The sequence below is a fragment of the Nycticebus coucang genome, chromosome 1 (genome assembly GCF_027406575.1).
Source record: "Nycticebus coucang isolate mNycCou1 chromosome 1, mNycCou1.pri, whole genome shotgun sequence".
NCBI lineage: Eukaryota > Metazoa > Chordata > Mammalia > Primates > Lorisidae > Nycticebus > Nycticebus coucang.
Window position 1 is genome coordinate 120960672 of NC_069780.1, and position 18505 is coordinate 120979176.

At 34.2% G+C, this 18505-nt stretch overlaps 1 protein-coding gene across 1 annotated transcript in view; it reads right to left on the reverse strand.

The window, feature by feature from the left end:
* Positions 1-1358: 1358 nt before the first annotated feature.
* RASA1 (RAS p21 protein activator 1) overlaps positions 1359-18505 on the reverse strand; it is a 94804-nt gene continuing 77657 nt past the window's right edge. Inside the window, exons 14-25 of the mRNA XM_053586966.1 lie at positions 17878-18035; positions 17304-17380; positions 15953-16125; positions 15461-15620; positions 14429-14571; positions 13161-13276; positions 12041-12127; positions 10208-10275; positions 7855-7943; positions 6479-6556; positions 3741-3875; positions 1359-2468 (exon numbers count right to left, since the gene is read on the reverse strand). Of these exons, the coding sequence (XP_053442941.1) occupies positions 2385-2468; positions 3741-3875; positions 6479-6556; positions 7855-7943; positions 10208-10275; positions 12041-12127; positions 13161-13276; positions 14429-14571; positions 15461-15620; positions 15953-16125; positions 17304-17380; positions 17878-18035 (1368 nt within the window). The 3' untranslated portion in view covers positions 1359-2384. The remainder of the gene's footprint in view (positions 2469-3740; positions 3876-6478; positions 6557-7854; positions 7944-10207; positions 10276-12040; positions 12128-13160; positions 13277-14428; positions 14572-15460; positions 15621-15952; positions 16126-17303; positions 17381-17877; positions 18036-18505) is intronic.

Below are 18505 nucleotides of genomic sequence, written 5' to 3' on the forward strand. Positions count from 1 at the left end.
TCAGAAGATGAGTTAGAATAGTGTCTGCATATGCTAAGTGTTCAGTAAGTGTAAGCTATTACAGCTGGAACCAAATTGTGAATGTCTATATGTCAAGCCAAGTTTTTTCAGGAAAATCAGCTTGAAGGACTACTGAGAAATTCAACTATCCTGAGTCTTACGTACAGAACACAGACACTTCCTCAGTCTCAGTGCATCCCCCACTGTGCTTTCCATGCAGGTAGGTACCATTTTAATTACATCTGTAATAATTCTTTACATTTTAAGCTTCAGTGTTGTTTTGTTTGTTTGTTTGTTGGGAGGGAGGGGTTCTTTCTCATTCTGGAACAAGAGGAATAAAACTCATGAAGTGAGATTTCACGGAAGCCTCCAGTGTAGTTCTGGTTAAGTAGTTCTGCTGCTGGGGCTCTGGACAGAATTGTAAAATGTTCACAGTTTATCCTATTTCCCTTTCAGATCACCAAACTTCATCAGAGAAAGGTCTACACTTATGAATGAAAGTTTGCCTACCCAGCCCCGTTAAAAAGATTAAATGTTGGAGAGATTTTATTTCAACATTGACAAGGTAGTTACTGCAGGGCCCAAAGGTAAGTGACAAGTTTCCCATTCCAACTTAAGAGGCAAACATGTCATTAAAATACGAAAAGCAGGATAAGTCTTTTAGGAGTTATGTTTTAAATAAAGAGCAGAAAAACAAGCAGCTTTTCAGACTGAAGAATGGCAGATAGGTTAGTATGGCTGAAAACTAAAGCATTATTAGTAGGAGAGAACCAGGATGCCAAGCATATTACCAGTCCACATCCCTCCAAGACTGTCTTCTATTCTGTAAATCAGGGAAGGACACTACCTGGGATATTACTGTGTGTTTAGTTGAAAAGCAAGAAGGATGGAAAAAGAAGAAAGGAAAATGGTGTGATAGATATGAAGGGAAAGAATGGAATGAACCAAGGAAAAGAAACACAGTCTGTGTTGAGTTTTTGCTGTCAGTGTGGACTGTGATTGAAGCTACATAAAGTTAGCTGCCTACATAGAAATAATAGCCTTTTTATACCTTAACTAAGCAGACATCTTTAAACCCTTGATTAGTTATATACATCAAGGAGTAGCATGAATTGTTGCTCTTGGAATCTGGGCCTTTAGATAATTTTTCTTTATGGAGGGAACTAGTTTTCCTAAAACCACCTGTTTTATTATCCACTTTGATTACTAATAACATTTGCCACATACATTTTCTATGTCTTAACAAATACACATTGAATGAATAAATGAAGTTTCCTTGGGCCTTGATCTGTACTAAAGGAGGAAGAAAACAAGGCAATTAAAATACTTAGCCATAGTTAGACGGACATAATCAATTATGCAAGATATCTCTTGCTTTTATTTTAACTTAACCTTTGTGAATACATCACAAAAATACACATACAGGAGCAAATAAAACTATACAGTCAAACTAAATATCCAGCAGATACAACGAGTAGTCAAGTTCAAAGATGGATAAGTAGCTGATGATGATGTCTGCATAATCAAAGGGGTAGCACAAAAAAATCAACTTGTAATTAACGAACAAATACTTTCAAAAAAAAGCATTCTAGCTTTTTTTAACAGAAAAGAAATTGGTAATCTGTAAAAATGGGTAACATGCATTGATCAGTACAACAACCAATAATATTTATTGAATTCAAACTAGTTATTATTGTAAACATTTAACAAAAACGTTATGAGCTCTAAATACAGTCTTTGACAATTTCAACAAAATAAGTGGTATGTTTAAAAAATAAAGCTGATGAACAATAAATCCATTCTAGATATTTTCTTTCCAACAGTTCCAGCAAGAGAAATAGCACAGTATTTTTAAAAAAGTATACAGCAAAGATTGTTCCTATTAATAATGGCAAACTCTGGGAACTGTAAATACAAATAAAGTCATTGAACAGTCAAATGGTCATAGTCCTAATCAGGAAGAACAGTCTGCAGTCCAGTTGTACTCAATAGTCAATAGAGAATGCTTTTCTTGTCAGTTGATTTCATAGTTCTTTTTCCAAGAGACAGCAAAACTTTGGCAATTGAATGTATTGAAAATATATTTTCAAAGTTTAAGATACAGTTATAGGATAATTGTTTTGTGAAAGGTGATCTGTACAACAAGGCTCAGAGTTGGTAAGGATTGACTCCATGTGGAAAAAGTGCAAATATCCTGCACATATAGCTTACAAAGTTGCTGGCACAGTCACCAGCAGAATCTTGGGTTTTGTTTGCATAGCTCACACATCACTGGAATGTGGAAAGGTGTGCTATTTTTTGGCAAGAGCAAAGGGAATATTATACTGATGTGAATTACCATGTTGGGCATGCTGAATCCATGCAGAACACTGGGGTGAAGGCTGCTACCTGACATCGTTGGTTTTTGTATACTGATTTTGTTTTTGTTGAAGAAGTTCTGTTATAGCCAGAAGCTTTTTCAGTACATGCTAGGCAGAAGGAAAAATAGTATGAAAATAATTAGTCAAGAAATGAAAGTTCAGTCTGGAAGTTTCAGGATGGGAACCTGGATTTGAAAAAAGCCATGTCAAAGCAGAAAATTCATAAGATATACCATTCTACTCAAAGCATAATTCAGTTCTCCACAGAATATTTTTTGGTCATAACTAAGAGAATTTTTGTACATCTCAGTAAAGAAAAATTAATTTGTGTTTGGTATACTCTCAAGACAATGGATTTGTCAGTACAAATGGCAACACATGACAAACAAAAGGGTGTTTAATTTTGAAAGAATCATCAAAGAAATGGCTATACTAATTCTAATTTTTTTCTTTTAAAAAGTCTTTTAATAATCTAAGGCAGATTTGCATTTCTAAAGTGACTGGACACTTGAAAAACAAAACTTGAAGATTCTGAAGAGAACTCATAATCACCAAACTCAATGCTTTAATCTCTCTACAAAATCCCTGCCAAACAGTAGTCACTATATCCCAAAGCTATGGAAGAAACTGTTCAGACCTATTAAGCTTTGATACTGAGTTATAAAACTTTCCCCCTGGAACTTCCTCCTCTCAGTGGAGGTCCTTATCTCAGCTGAAGCCATTCCTACTGTAATCCATTTTGCTCTTTTCTCCATATTTCCAGTATCTTAACTGGCCTGGTTTTAAGTCCCTTCCCCTTCTAGTCCCTGTTTGAGTATTTCCCAATCTGTATCTGTTGGTCTATATACCAGATACAAGTCTACTAATATAGATTAGTGTTTCTTTAAGCATGGGCCATGATCCACTTGAATCTGAATCTCTGTAAGAAGCTTGTTAGAAATGCAATTTTCAAAGCCATACTCCAAAAATTTCTACATATGGAGCTTGAAATATCTTTCTATCAAACATCCCAAATAAATCTCATCAATTTGAGAATCATTTTGGCCATGCCCTTGTACATGCATAAGACAGAAACTGAAAGAAAAAAACACATCAGTAGTGATCTATTATTAGCTCCCTTGCCATTTCCACTTACACCACTAAAGTACACCAATTTTTCCCCACAATTAACATTTTAGACTTAGGAGCAAGACTTAAATAAACATTTATAGTATCTAAAGTACATCATCTTAGTCAGTCTGGGCCTGTTCTGTCTGCTGAGTTCTTTTTGAATTATGATTCAGGATCTTAAAAAAATTTCATTAACCAAAATTCCAGCTATTGATTACCTAAGGGGTCTCATGCTTGAAACACTGTTAACAAAATCTGGCAAAAACCCACCTGCTGCGCGCCACGGTCATTACTGAGTGTTCGAAGTTCATCTGAATGAGCCACACAGATTTCATGCAATGCTGCTAAATCACGGGACAGATCAGTTCTAGAATGTTCTGTAGTGTCTGGAAGTTCAGGTACATTCTTTAAGGAAATAATAAAACTGCATTTAGAAATCCAAATCTTTATATCCTCTTTGAAAAGATCCTAACTGCGTATAGTAGGTGGAATTTTTAACATATTCTCAAAATGTAATATTTTTAAAATATTTTAATTATCTTAAAACCTGAAGGAATCTTTTTACTGCAATGTTAAGATTCATCATTAATTCAGGTAAAACATAAATGTTACTTCTGTATTCACGTGACAGGTTCCATTTTCTTCCATGGCATGGCAGAATATGGTATACTGTTACTGCTATTCTAAAAAATAATGGGTTTCCTAACAAATAACTTTATAGCTGTAAGGAGTTTGTTGGGTTTTTCCCCCGCTTTAAATGTAGAACATAAGCCAAATAAACGATGTATTAACTGCTAATTTGGACTAAATACAACCTAAACTTAAAATTCCAGACTGAATTTCATTATTAAGCTACTACTGTTAATCTAAATTAATCAGAATTAAGTAGGAACTGGATTATGAGAACCTGTCAGGTTTGTAGTTATTTGGACCATGCTCAAAACACTCTATCCATGTAGGAATGATCAGTGTTGATTATTATATCTTTATTATTACAATGAGACTGTAGCACAGGGTAAGTATTCCTTACTAGATATGTTTCAGAGTTTAGAATATTTGCATTATGCTTACTGAGCATCCCTAATCTAAAAATTCAAAATCTGAAATGTTCTAATTAGCATTTCCTTTGAGCATGCAGTCTGTGCTCAAAAAAATTTCAGATTTTGAAGCATTTTGGATTTGGGGGTTAGGGATACTCAGCATCAAAAACTGGTGTTACTTGAAGTATTGGAATAAAATTTAACATGGGCGTGGATTACCAGTAATTTTATGTAAACCCATTCCTCTCCTACTGGTGACAGTATTTGCAGTACATTCCTAAAAACTTAAAACAATCATTTTTCTGCGGTATAGAGGAATACAATTAGGCAGAATACATTCATTAACTCATTAGAGGATTATATAGATAAAAGACACAGTATTTGACTCCCAAGAGACTATATACTCCAGTATAGAGACTTCAGACTTCCTTCCACAGGGGGTTCTATATGACAGACATACAGGGGCAGCAGAACAAAGAGTATTTCATTAATGTTGGGCATTCAGCAAGGGCTTCATTAAGGAGATAATAGCAGAGTATTAGAATATTTGGATGCTAAGCAGTATGATATGCTAGACTGTGTGGCATAACCAGGACAATGATATGTATGCCCATAATCACAAGTGTTTATGGAGTCCCAACTGTGAATCTAAAAACCTACATATAATGGATTCAGATAGATTGAGCTAAAATTAGCTAGCCTTAAATATTAGGCAAACATATCTCACAGAACTCCTTAAACATTATTTTTTTTTTTTTTTTTTTGTAGAGACAGAGTCTCACTTTATGGCCCTCAGTAGAGTGCCGTGGCCTCACACAGCTCACAGCAACCTCCAACTCCTGGGCTTAAGCGATTCTCTTGCCTCAGCCTCCCGAGCAGCTGGGACTACAGGCGCCCGCCACAACGCCCAGCTATTTTTTGGTTGCAGTTTGGCCGGGGCCGGGTTTGGAACCCGCCACCCTCGGTATATGGGGCCGGCGCCTTACCGACTGAGCCACAGGCGCCGCCCGAACTCCTTAAACATTATTAAAGTAAAAATTTTTTTTCCAATCTGTGAACAGTTATATCTTTTATAATTAAATATTTAGATCTTCAAAATTTCCCAAGAAATTTTTGTTCACATATAGAAACATGATGAACATTTAGCATTTACCCCTTTCTCAATTTCATTCTAATTATGAAGCTATACCGTAAATATATACTAGTTTTAATACCTGAGTTGCAAGCCAGCAGCCGTAGGCCATCCTGACTTGTATGTCACAGTGGTGTGGTGATTGTGTGCTTGTATTTTTAACTGAATGTGAATGCATTAAGGTAGATGACGGACATCTCAGTGTCCTATGCCTACACTCCCTAATGTCATATACTTGGCTCCATTCATACATACATGCTGCCTTTTTCTCTATATAGGAACTGAATTACTAATGTTTAGTTTAAAATTGACTCTCTGTGAAAACCTGTAAATTCTTACCAAGAAATGCGTAAGAATATCCCCATTTTGAATTTTGTAATCACAGTTTTATTTATAAAGGCCCAAATGGGGCACATATAGTCAGGTTGGAGGAAATCAGCAGGGAATGTTTTTTTATTCCTGGAAAAGCCACTGGAACACTCATTCTTCAGTCTATTTGCTTATTTGCCCTGGTCAAAACATCTTATTTCAAATCCCACAGAGCAGCAAGGCAAAAGTAGCTAAGGGGCAACAGAATGTCACAGCAGAGAGAGAAACTAAAAATGACACAAGTAGTCCAAAAGCCACAGTAACGAGTATAAGAATAAATGGTTACAACTACAACAGAAATGTGAAATGTCTTTTTTTGTTTGTTTAGGAAGGCAGACAAAAATGTGCAGATTTGGGTTTTTTCTTTTTTTCTGTAGAGAAAATTTTTCTAAAGGTTGTGGCCATAAGTGAGTTAACTCAGCTATGCTAACCATGGGTCTCAAAGTACCTGAACATTATATACATACCCCAAGTTCGTCTAAAAACATGATCATACGATGTTTGTTGCTTTTGATGAATGGATTGACACCTTCCATGTAGGGCTCCTAATAAAACAAAAATAAAAAGTTTACCATATTTATCAGAAACAAGCATTGCTGTATAACTAACCACACATATTGCAAAAATTCACACAAATCTAATTATGTCCATCAGTGCATCACATGTTCATAGAATCATATAACAAAAGTATTTTCCATTTAATATTAAAGTACATAGCTATACTGAGGAGCTGGGATTTTTTTGTTTTTGTTATTTTTTTTGAGACAGTCTCACTTTGTCACCCCCGGTGGAGTGCTGTTGCGTCACAGCTCACAGCAACGTCAAACTCTTGGGCCTAAGCTATCCTCTTTTCTCAGCCTCCCAAGTAGCTGGGACTACAGGCACCTGCCTCAACACCCAGCTATTTTTTTTTTTTAGCAAGCTGGGGCTGGGTTCGAACCCACCAGCCCTGGCACATGTGGCCAGCAACCTACCCACTAAGCTACAGGCGCTGCCAAGCTAGGATATTTTGAATGACCTAAACAGAAATTGTAATACGTAACCTGGCAGGCACATGTGGCTTATAGGTACATTCTTTCAACTGTAATTACTGAAAAACTATTTGCCAAGTGCCAAGACAAGAATCCAGCAGTGAATACAAAAAAATTAAAATACAGTATAGTGAGAATTGCAATAGGACAATACATTGTTCATAACCTGCCTTAGGAGTCAGATAAATTAAAAAGCCAAACTATACATGCTAACTACTCGTCACACTAAAATCTAAGCCTACTTAAAAATACACTATGAAACAGAAAAGCATTAATATTAACAAACTGTCTTAACAATCAGTAAGAAACTTAATAAGGTAAGGACTTCAATAGGCAGTTCCAAAGATACAGAAGTGGTAAGAAGTTTGCCCCATTTGTGGGTGACAAAAGCAAGTGACATGGTATGATCCCAATCAAAATATTAAGTTGTTTCCTCAGGCAGTATGATTATGTTTAGTTGTTTAAAAATCTCATCTGAGTTTCAGTATTTACAATGAATGTTTATTGTGAAATAATGAAGTGTTTTGGGATACATTTAAAACTATGCTCACTGATTAATTTCATATTTAAAAGTGGGAGAATCTGAGTATACTGGATCTTGAAAAATTAATGTTCTATAAAGACTAAAATGGTGGTTTTTAGAGTTCTGTTATTAAAATATAAAATCTAAAAGAGACAGAAACATAAATACACCAACAAAAATTATCTTCATGAAATATCCATTGTTGTAATGTGTTTAGCTATATTTTATAGTTTTATCATGTCAAAATTTCATTCATAAATTACATTCTAAAGTATCGAAACGTTACTACCTTAGCTCCAAATTCCACAAGATTTGCTAAATTCTGCACAGACTTGGCCACTAGTATCAGTGTTCTTGCAGCAATCGGAGATGGGGAATCTATAAAAGAATTGAGCACAGCTTGTGATACCAACTCCAAACACACTTCCAGATAACATTTCTTTACTGTTAAAATACTAACATTCTTCAATTCAGATCTCATAGTGTATTTTGAAAAATGATTTGTATAACTGAAAAGAACTTGAGGGAAAAATTGACTGTGCTTATCAGTGCTTCTAGTTTTGTGCAAAGGGTACTACAACTACAAAACTCAGCAATTCCTAACTGGCTGATAATGTTTCAAGATACTCCAAAGCTTAATCTTTGTTGCTAAAACGACCATCTGTCTACACACTTTTAAGGGCCATTCAAAAAGCTAGCAATTTGCAACGTGATCAATTCTCCAATTCCTACATTGTTTGCGGTCCACTAACTGCAAATAATCCACTTCAAAACTTGAGCAAAGATAAAAGTCTGGGACCTCAATTAATTATTCTGAGGAGAAAAATGTGAAATTAAGATATTTTGAAGATCAGTCAGATACATTTCCTTATAGAATACAGTGGGATATAACTGAAAAGTATTTATGGCTTTTAAATATAAATCCTGAAACTAAATGAACAGTAAAATACTGTAGGTAGTCTACTTGACTGCATGATTTCAGATTGTGTTCATACCTTAAGCAACTAATCTATTAATATAAAAAGTGTTACCTCAAAGGTCAGAAGCCAGCATTCAGATAAATAAATCTCTCCAAAAGAATCTTTTTTTTTGGAGACACAGTTTTACTATGTTGCCCCTTAGTACACTGCTGTGGCGTCACAGCTCACAGCAACCTCAAACTCTTGGGCTTAAGCGATTCTCTTGCCTCAGCCTCCCAAGTAGCTGGGACTACAGGTGCCTGCCACAATGCCCGGCCATTTTTTGTTGCAGTTGGCATTGTTGTTTAGCTGGCCCAGGCTGGGTTCGAACCCACCAGCCTCAGTGTATGTGGTTGGCACTGTAACCACCATGTTACGGGCACCGAGCCTCTCCAAAAGAATTCTAAACCCTTAATTCCCTTTTTTTTTTTTAGAGACAGTGTTTCACTATGTCGCCCTAGAGGTAGAGTGCTGTGGCATTACAGCTCAGAGCAACCTTCAACTCTTGGGCTTAAGCAATTCTCTTGTCTTAACCTCCCAAGTAGCTGGGACTATAGGCGCCCACCACAACAGCCGGCTGTTTTTTGTTGCAGTTGTCATTGTTGATTAGCTGGCCCAGAGGTGGGTTCGAACCCGCCAACGTCGGTGTATGTGGCTGGTGCTGTAACCACTGTGCTGTGGGCACCGAGCCTAAACCCTTAATTCTTAATAGACTTGTAGATTTAGCCATTTTAGTAGCAATAAAAGGTATTACAGAGGTATGAGTATAAAAGTATAAATTAAAATATCCCAATATATTTTTAATACAACATTGAGCTTCAAGTTAAGATAAAAATGCTTCAACTTCCTTCTATTCATAAGGATTCATTATTATATATGACGTCATAAAATCACCATTTTCTTTGAAAGAAGCCTACAAAACATGACAGTGATTCCATAATGGGCATGTGGCTAATAAGCAAAACTGAATTAGGTTTACTGCAGTAGTTCTCAACCTTCCTAATGCCGTGACCCTTTAATACAGTTCTTCATGTTGTGGTGACTTAACCATAAAATTATTTTTGTTGCTACTTCATGACTGTAATTTTGTTATGTTATGAATTTTAATGTAAATATCTGATATGCAGGATGTAATGTCATTGTTACAAAGGGGTTGTGACCCACAAGTTGAGAACCGCTGGTTTACTGGAATTTAAAATGCCTCATTAACATTATATAACTGGTGCCCAAAAGGAAGAACCAGGGCCACTCTTCATAAGTACTCACAGCACACTATTGTAATATAAATATAATTTTAATTTGATGTTAAAGAGCCAGTTTAGACAGGCTATCATAGGCTAAACACACACAAAGTTTTTTCCAACTTAAAAAAGCAATTTGCAAACTGTAAAAAGTCATCACAGTAAGAGTTTGAAACACAAGTATACTGGATGGGGGGAAAAGGTACAAAAAATGTATCTCATCAGGCTAGCTCAGGCTTCAGATATTAGATGGAAGAAAAAGTAAGAGTCAAAACAAGAAAACTAAAGAAACAGAAGAAGAAAGGGGAAGAGTCCTTTGGAGTGCCTTATTTTAGGTCTTAGAATTGGATAATTAAAAAAAATCAGATTTTAAAGAAAGTATTCTTACTAAATAGTATTTATTCATTTTTTTAAAATTTAAAGTTGATTAAAAGCTGATTACCTGAGATGATATTAAACATCCGTGGATTCAGGATGGCAGGACATATAAGTCGAAGAAAAACAAAACCACTGAATGGGAGGGAAATTTATTTTTTAGAAAACTACTACATATATCACATTAAAATAATAAACAGAATTTTTAATACTCCATAGAACCAAAAACCTTACTCTGAACTACTGCAGGTAAGCCCAAACACAAAAACTTTTACGATAAGCCAAAGTATTATACTTTAAGAATATATATGTATATTCTGCTTGAATATGTTATTTTCCTAAATTTGGAATTTAGATTAAGTTTGGGAAGATGTTAAGTTTATTACCTATAGTATTTACTGTTTTGATTTTCATTTTACTCCAGATTAGTAGTGTAATTTCTTAGAGAAAAAACAGTATCCCTTAGAAGAAGCCCTAAGAATGTCTGAAATACTTTGGGAGTGCAAATAAACTTGTTAAAGAGAAATCTACACTAATAATTTAACTTACTTGCCCAATCAATATAAAGACAAGTATTATTTCCAAAGTAGTTGACAGTGGATGACCCAACTTCTTAACATTGACCAGTCCAGTAATTTTTGGAGTCTTAGAAAATGATTGTTACTTCTCTAACAGCATTTATAGCAATTACATGTTTTTTTAAGTCTTTAAATTTGGACTTCTCAAATTAATTTATTAACAATCCTGCATCTATTTTACTTGAAAATAGATTGATCCTTGATCCTTAAGTATGTCTACAAACCTGAAACCTAATTTGGCAACATCAAACCATATAAGAATTTTAGTATACAAATCTACTTTGTGAGATTTTAGGCCATTATAAATTTGAAAGCTATAAATAGTTACCTACACATTTAAAAGCTTATTAGGGACAAACCATTGTAAATGCCCTTTAGGTTACCCAGTTGTATCAAACAATTCACATAGCAGAATTTCCTGCTGTGTTTGCTTAACAGTATTTACTTGTTTTAACCTTGAAGATCTGTAGAACAGGTTTAATTTACATTACACACATACCTGTGCTGAAATATTATGCATATAATTCTTCTCTATTCCTTTCAATCACCACTAAAGCCAAGAAATATAGAAGCTATAATTGTTAAGTATTTGTCATATCTAACTATAAAATCTTAAGAGAGATTTTATCTGCAAAAAGAAATAGGAGCTCATAGGAAAAATTTAGGTTGGAGGCAGGATTAACAGATTTTGACTAGCATTGTGTATTCTAGTCTATGTATTTCATTATTAGAAAACTGCTGTATTCTGATGCTTTTGTACTAAACTTCCAGTGGCCTTGAATTAGCTGGAGTGTGTTCAACCTGCTTAGTTTTGCCTTAGCCACTACCTTTCTTTATAACTGTAGACATACAACTTAACCTCTCCAGATTTGCTTCCTGTTTAGAAAAATAAGTTAGAATAATGATGAAGTTCTCCTATAGAAGTTCCCATGTTCCATGATTTGACCAAGCAGTCTACCTGATTATTATATAATGAGAAGATTGAAGCACAGCTTCAGAACTTGTGGTTCTGGTTGGGGATTAGTCTGGAGGCACAGACTGTTATAAACCAATAAATTGAAATCTAAATAGTTCTATTATTGCTCTTCCCTCTCAACACCAAATCAGTCTCCCCTTTCTCATATGTATATGGTACATATGTATACTTGAAGCTCACAGTAACTCCTTGAAAAAGGACGTAAAAGTTTACGAGCCATCAGAACCCTGAAAATAGTCAAAGAAAAATGTCTTGAATTGTATGCTACTGTTATTCACATTTTCACAGGTATCCACTTGCCTATCAGTATTTACAACTGTGTAACAAATGAACTGATGAGCCTTACCTGACAACTCTTGTTCTCATGGTGGTATTTGTAGGCCACTTGTGCTGAACAGATTTCTGTAAACACCCGTAAATATACCTTAGTGTCCTGCCAAAATAACACAATTCTCAGTACAGAGAGCAAGTGAAAATATTGATCTAATATCAATCAATGGCTTGATTTACCCAAATAAGCCACATTTTATGGCCATTAAACTTTTCTCCCCCAAAATGATTTTGCCAAAAGTAAATGAAACAAATTGAGCAAGGGCTAAGAAAAACTTAAGTTTATTGTCAATTTAGTCAACTTCTTGACATCTACGTTGGAAGAAATTTTACCATTTATAGGCTACTTCTATATTAATGAGAAATATGAAACAAGTATTGGAATGAGAACACAGGGAACTAACTGGATACAGGTTCTGGGAACAAAGTTTTTGTTTTTGTTTTTTGAGACAGAGTCTCGCTCAGTTACCCTTGGTAGAGAACCGTGGCTTCTCAGTTCACAGCAACCTCAAACTCTTGGGTTCAAGCAATCCTCTTGCCTCAACCTCCCAAGTAGCTGGAACAATACACGCCCACCATAACACCCAGCTATTTTTTAGACAGGGTCTTGCTCTTGCTCAGGCTGGTCTCAAACCTGTAAGCTCAGGCAAATCCACCCGCCTCAGCCTCCCAACTCTGGGATTACAGGCAGTGAGCCACCGCACCCGGCCTAAGGACAAAGATTTTGACTTAAGCTAATTGCTACCTGAACAAGTGAGTTCATAACACTGGAGGCCTTAATAAAGCAGATGCTGAGTGCTTATACATTTTGAACAAGAAATTCAAGTATACATTAATGGACACATAAGATGTGTTTTATAATCTCCTCTAATCTGGGACAAAAGGCCTCCATTCTCAATGCTACTACATAAACTAGACATTGGCTTATATAAAAACATGGTTTGTTTTAATGTAAATATTTCATTGTGTTTTAAGTCACTCCTTTAAACACAATTTACCTTACAAAGATTAGCCTTAACTTTTTCAGAATAATAATACTAGGACAATAGATACAAAGTTTTCATACATTTTAGAAACAGAAATTTTTCAAAACACAAACATATAATTTATTGTCAAATGAAAATTTTACCACTTACGGTGGAAGTATTTCTGAAGCCATGAATATTTTCTCCACAAGTTCTGAAAGTATGTTCAATAGGTGTGCTAAATTAGTGTTCACATCTTCATTTTTTTCTAACTTTGATGGACTTAACTAGGAGAAGGAGTAAGTCAATGTAAACAAATCTTGGCAATGATAAATACAAATCAAACAAGCCAAACAAGCAGTTGCAGTGTTCAAGGTTCTATTTTTCCGGTTTTCAAGGTATATCAGATTGGTTTTTTTTCTTTGTATAAAGGGGAATTTTTAAGTAGTTTGCTCTATGGAACTCCTTGAGGGGGAAAAAGCTGATTAAAATGAAAGGCTTTTCTGAATGCAATACACAGAAAGACTTCTTTTAATAGCTAATAAAAATACCAGTGGATTAGGCAGAATCATGAACTTTTCTCAAAACTTATCCAAGAACCCCAGAAATCTAATTCTGATCTAGTATCAATAGAGAGTTATTTATATAGGTCTCAATTCTCTACCTCCACAGTCTACAGACTCCCTAGAGACTTGCTGCGTTTCTGTGTTGTCCTCCGTGGTTAGGCCAACTGGAGTTACCTTAGATTTGACACTCAATCACTGATTTCTTCCCTTTAAGTTACTGGTAAGAACTGACAACTCAGAATAGAATTAACATTTGATAGCTCCAAGTGTACATTATCAAAAGCAATTCCTTATTTAATTGATTTTAGATCTGAAAAATTAATTTAGGATCTTTCTTTGTAATTGTTCTAGCACCAAAAGAAAATGAAACAATAGCCATATAAGTGAGATTCTACTCTCTTAATGATTTATTTTGAGTTTATACTAAAACCTTAATAATTAATCCTAAAAAGATATTTTAATTTGCTTTTGTGAAAGTTACCTCACAGTTTCCCTCTCTGCCCCTAAACCTTTCAAGGACAAACCCGGATGTTATGAAGTGCTGTATAAGTTACACAATAAAATTCACTAGCAGATTTCCATTTATTTTATACACACTTTCTGAAAATATACACTTTATTCTTAGTACAGTAGGACAAATGACAAAATACTTTTCTTGAATTTCTGGTGCAGCTTGATGGTTTCTAATCTCAAAATAAAGTACATCTTTTTTTAAAAAATATATTTTGCAAAACATTCATATAAATGTAATACATAACATACACTGCTCTGATGAATTTTAGAAAGTTATATATTTTCCTTAAAAATGTAATTAGCTATTACCTATTGAAATATGCTCTTTGTGCTAAAATACTTAAAACATTACATTCTTACCTCACAAGACTGCTTGCTTTCCATTATCTTCAAAATAGAGTCTTTCAAAGCATGATGAACAAACTGTGTAGCAGTCGCTTTCATATACTGCTCCATCAAGGTGCTTGCAAGGGTTGTGGCTCGAAATAGGGTAGTGGCTTCATCTACAGAAATATTTATGTTAGAAGACTAGCTGTAAAGGACTGTACTAATATGACCAAATGGGGAGTGGACTCATTTTTTCCTCAACTGGTATAGCCATTTAAATGTACTTTTTGCATGCAGCACTGAAGTATTGATTACAACATCCTGTCTTTCTATAGACTTAACTCTGTAATACATATCGAAGTCTTACTTATGTATTATAGATCATAAATATGAGAAAATATTAACACTACCATGTTCACATGAAAAACTGAGGGTCTGAAATGGTTATATGACTTGTTTAAGATCAATTAGCCAGTTACTGCAAAAACTAAGACCAGAACCTAACTTTGCTGCCCATGATCCCATGCTTTAAAAAATTTTGAGGTTATTTTCAGTAAGAATACAACACAAATCACAGTATAAATTAATCAGCCTAAAACATGGCTATTGAGTTTTAATAAAATATTAGTGAAACTCAAATACTGTCAGGAAAGACAATCTATGAGTCCAGCAACTTGAGAAGTACCTGTCTACAACAGCTAGAATTAAAATACAGCTGATACCCAAATTTTGTCCGTTGAATTAGTGCAAATTAAAAGAATATGATAAACTATTCTTGATAATCAAGCAATACGGGCCATTGATCTGGACACAGAAATCACTTTCCTACAGCATCTAGTACTAATCTGCTACTAGACAGCTGTATTAGAAATATTAGTACCCAACAAAAGGAAACAAAACTGGCTTCCTAACCTCAGTTTTTAATAAAGGAAAAATAGAATAACTTATTTTTCAGTACAATTTAACAACGTCATTTATTCAGAGATAATCTATATATACTTGATATACAAAATCTCATTATGAACCCAGTTTTTCAAAGTACCACACAACACATCTATACTGTACCTTCCATGCTTATTTCTCTATCATTTAGTGTACATAACAACAATGATTCAAGCTTTTCGTGAAGAAAAATCCTCAGTAGGATGCTAGCCAGTAGTGTTCGGTCTTGTCCACATACATGTGATAAAGCATAGACAACATGAAGCTCCTTTTGCAGTATAAGCTAAAAATGACATTAAAAAACACTGTTTAGAGTACACATTATTAAGCATTCTCAGTGACACTAGCAGAAAATACGTTCTTTCACAAGTTCTTAAATTCAGAAATATGTCTTGTTGAATAACTTCATTAAAAATAGAATGTTTTTATAGCCTACATATGTTTAGTCTTTTAAGAACAAAAATCATACTGAAGGAAGATTTTCAACCTTCTCTAGCTATTAGTGTACCACTAAGCTATGAAATTACTATATTTAATTTAATGGTCTTTTTAAAAATATTAAATGTTTCTGTTAATAGTACCGACAAAAATAATTAGACTCAAATAACCTAATACCTCTTTAAATTCACTGTACTCTTCTTCTGGCATGATTTTTTCCATAGAATACCGCGCTCGAACACGCAGAGATCCTGGTTCAATACCTTTTAATGGTATATGGGAGCTGAGCAGAAACCACTCATCTGTTGCATGCCCTTTTTGTAACCGGCTTAACTGGCAGCGCATAAATACTTGGAAAGAAAAACAAAAGATTATTGTCTAAAAAGATAATACTATGATTAGTCATGCAAGTAAATTTTACTGATATTCAGTCTTCTCTATAGTGTTAAATGCTTTTTATTAAATGAGTTTTCAGTAACATCATAAATTCAATACTTAAGTGTTTACATCATTCATTTACTCAATGCCTATTATTGTTTGTCTCTGAAGGGAGGGTGACAGATGACTAACACATGGTCTTTGACTTGTATGGAAGGCGGTCTAGTTAAGAAGGCAAGAAATCAGTTTTGGTACACTGGTAAGTGCTATAAAAGTGGTTACTGCTACTGAAGTAGAGAGAAATAATATCTGTTTCAGCCTGGGGAGGATTAAAAAAAATCCCTTTGTAACAGGTAACCGTTGAGCTGACTTTAACAGGACCTGGAGGTATAGCTAACAATAAAGGTAGTGAAAAGGAAAAAAAGAGTAGTTCTGATAGAAGGTATGGCATTCTATCTGTATCATTACTACAGAGTTTGGATTTATCATGAAAGTAATGGAGAACCATTTAAAAATGTTAAGAATTTAAATAGTATAGAAATGACAGAATAAACATTTTATAGAAAAAAATATAGGCTTTGATCTGTCTGTTAATACATACCACTTCCTTCCCTAAGCTAGAGTTTTAAGGAAGTATTAACCTAATTCACCCTGATGTGAACTGCTAAATCCCATCTAACTGTTTCAGTTATAGGATTAGAAGAGGTATGCTGCTAATAGCAAGAACTGGGAGTCTTTTACTACCAGAAGTAAATAAATAACATTCACATTTAAGGAAAATGTTTAACTAGAATACTTTTATACTAAATAGAGGGAAATAGGAAAAAACTAAAAGTAGAAAGAAGGATCCACACGATTACCGTTTTCTTATTCTTCCTATTCTCTGGGGAAAGAAGGTTGGATAGATATGTATTTTAATTTTAGGATCTTAAGTTTATAGTTAATTAGACATCTTGGCCTTTCTCTTTCCTAGACACGTTCTTTCTCAACAATAAATACTTTTAGAAGGAAAGAAACTAACTCAAATTATAACACTTGCCCTTCTGTTTTATTTTTCACTTTCTATTTTAAGACTACATTTCATTGTGAATTTTAAAATTATATAAGACATGCTTTTTCTACTTTAAAAAGAGTTTCTGTATCAACTTACAGATATCAGGATCTTTGCTTTTCTTTGTTTTATTACTAAGAGTTATTTCAAATCTATTGATGTCAGGAGGAAGATCACTAAAGGAACAAGGAGAAAAAAAATTAACAAAATGTTCTGGCATCAAGCTACTCGATTCCTTTCGTTCTAGTATCAAATAAGCCCCGATTTCTGCTAAAGAATTTGAGTGTGCTGTATTTAAAACTAAATTCACAACATATTTTATTATTGGTATACAAGAACACAGACAAGCAAATTACACACTTCCACTAACATCTTTAACCACCTAAACTACCAATAACTCAAATAAGTCCTGGAAACTCTAGTAAGCACCTTGTATGTGTGGGTTAGTAAATGTTTTTGGACTTCTCAGCAATGTTAATTCATATTAAAAACTACATAAAAAAAAACAAGGGCATAGCACTTTACTAATAAAAGTGAATATAACAACAAAATTAAGTACTATTAAAACATCTGGACTTGTTACCTTGTTCAGACAATTTGAGATCAAAAATAGAAAGAAAATGCAATAATGGAAAAAGAAAATTATTTAATGTAATAATAAAATAAAACTTACTCAAAGACAAACTCTTCTGACCAAACTGGGTTTTGCCCTTCCCTTGCGTGAGTTTTAGCTACTTGGACACTATTCAGGTAGATGTTACAGTATGGATTAGTAAAATGTTTTACTGGGAGTTTATGGGCTTCTTCAATATGTAAAATAAGACTGCTGACCTAAAAACAAAACAAAACAAATTATTACCCCAGATTTCATGAATTATTAGTTTTCAAAAGTAAAATTAAATCCCTAAAATAGTTTTTGTCCTTTTTCAGAAAATATGAGCTTTGATATATTTTCCCTTCTATGCGACATACTTAAAACATTCCAGAATTTAAGGTAACTCTTCCCGTCCCACTTTAAAAAAAATGCAATTTTATTTTACAAGTTATTCCTTCTCTTATATTTTTGCAAAAATAATGAAATACATCTTTTCTACCATAAAACAATACTGCAAAGAGTAATACAAAAGTTGAGAAGAAGATTCTTTATTAATAAAGTAAACAGCTGTCACTAAGTCAAAATCCCGTATGTTTCATAATGCTTATCTGGAAGATTTTATTTCTATAAAGTTCCTCAGGTAAAACTATTTGTAAACCATTCACTCCAGCTTCTCATTTTACACAAGGACAAAGATCTAAACAAG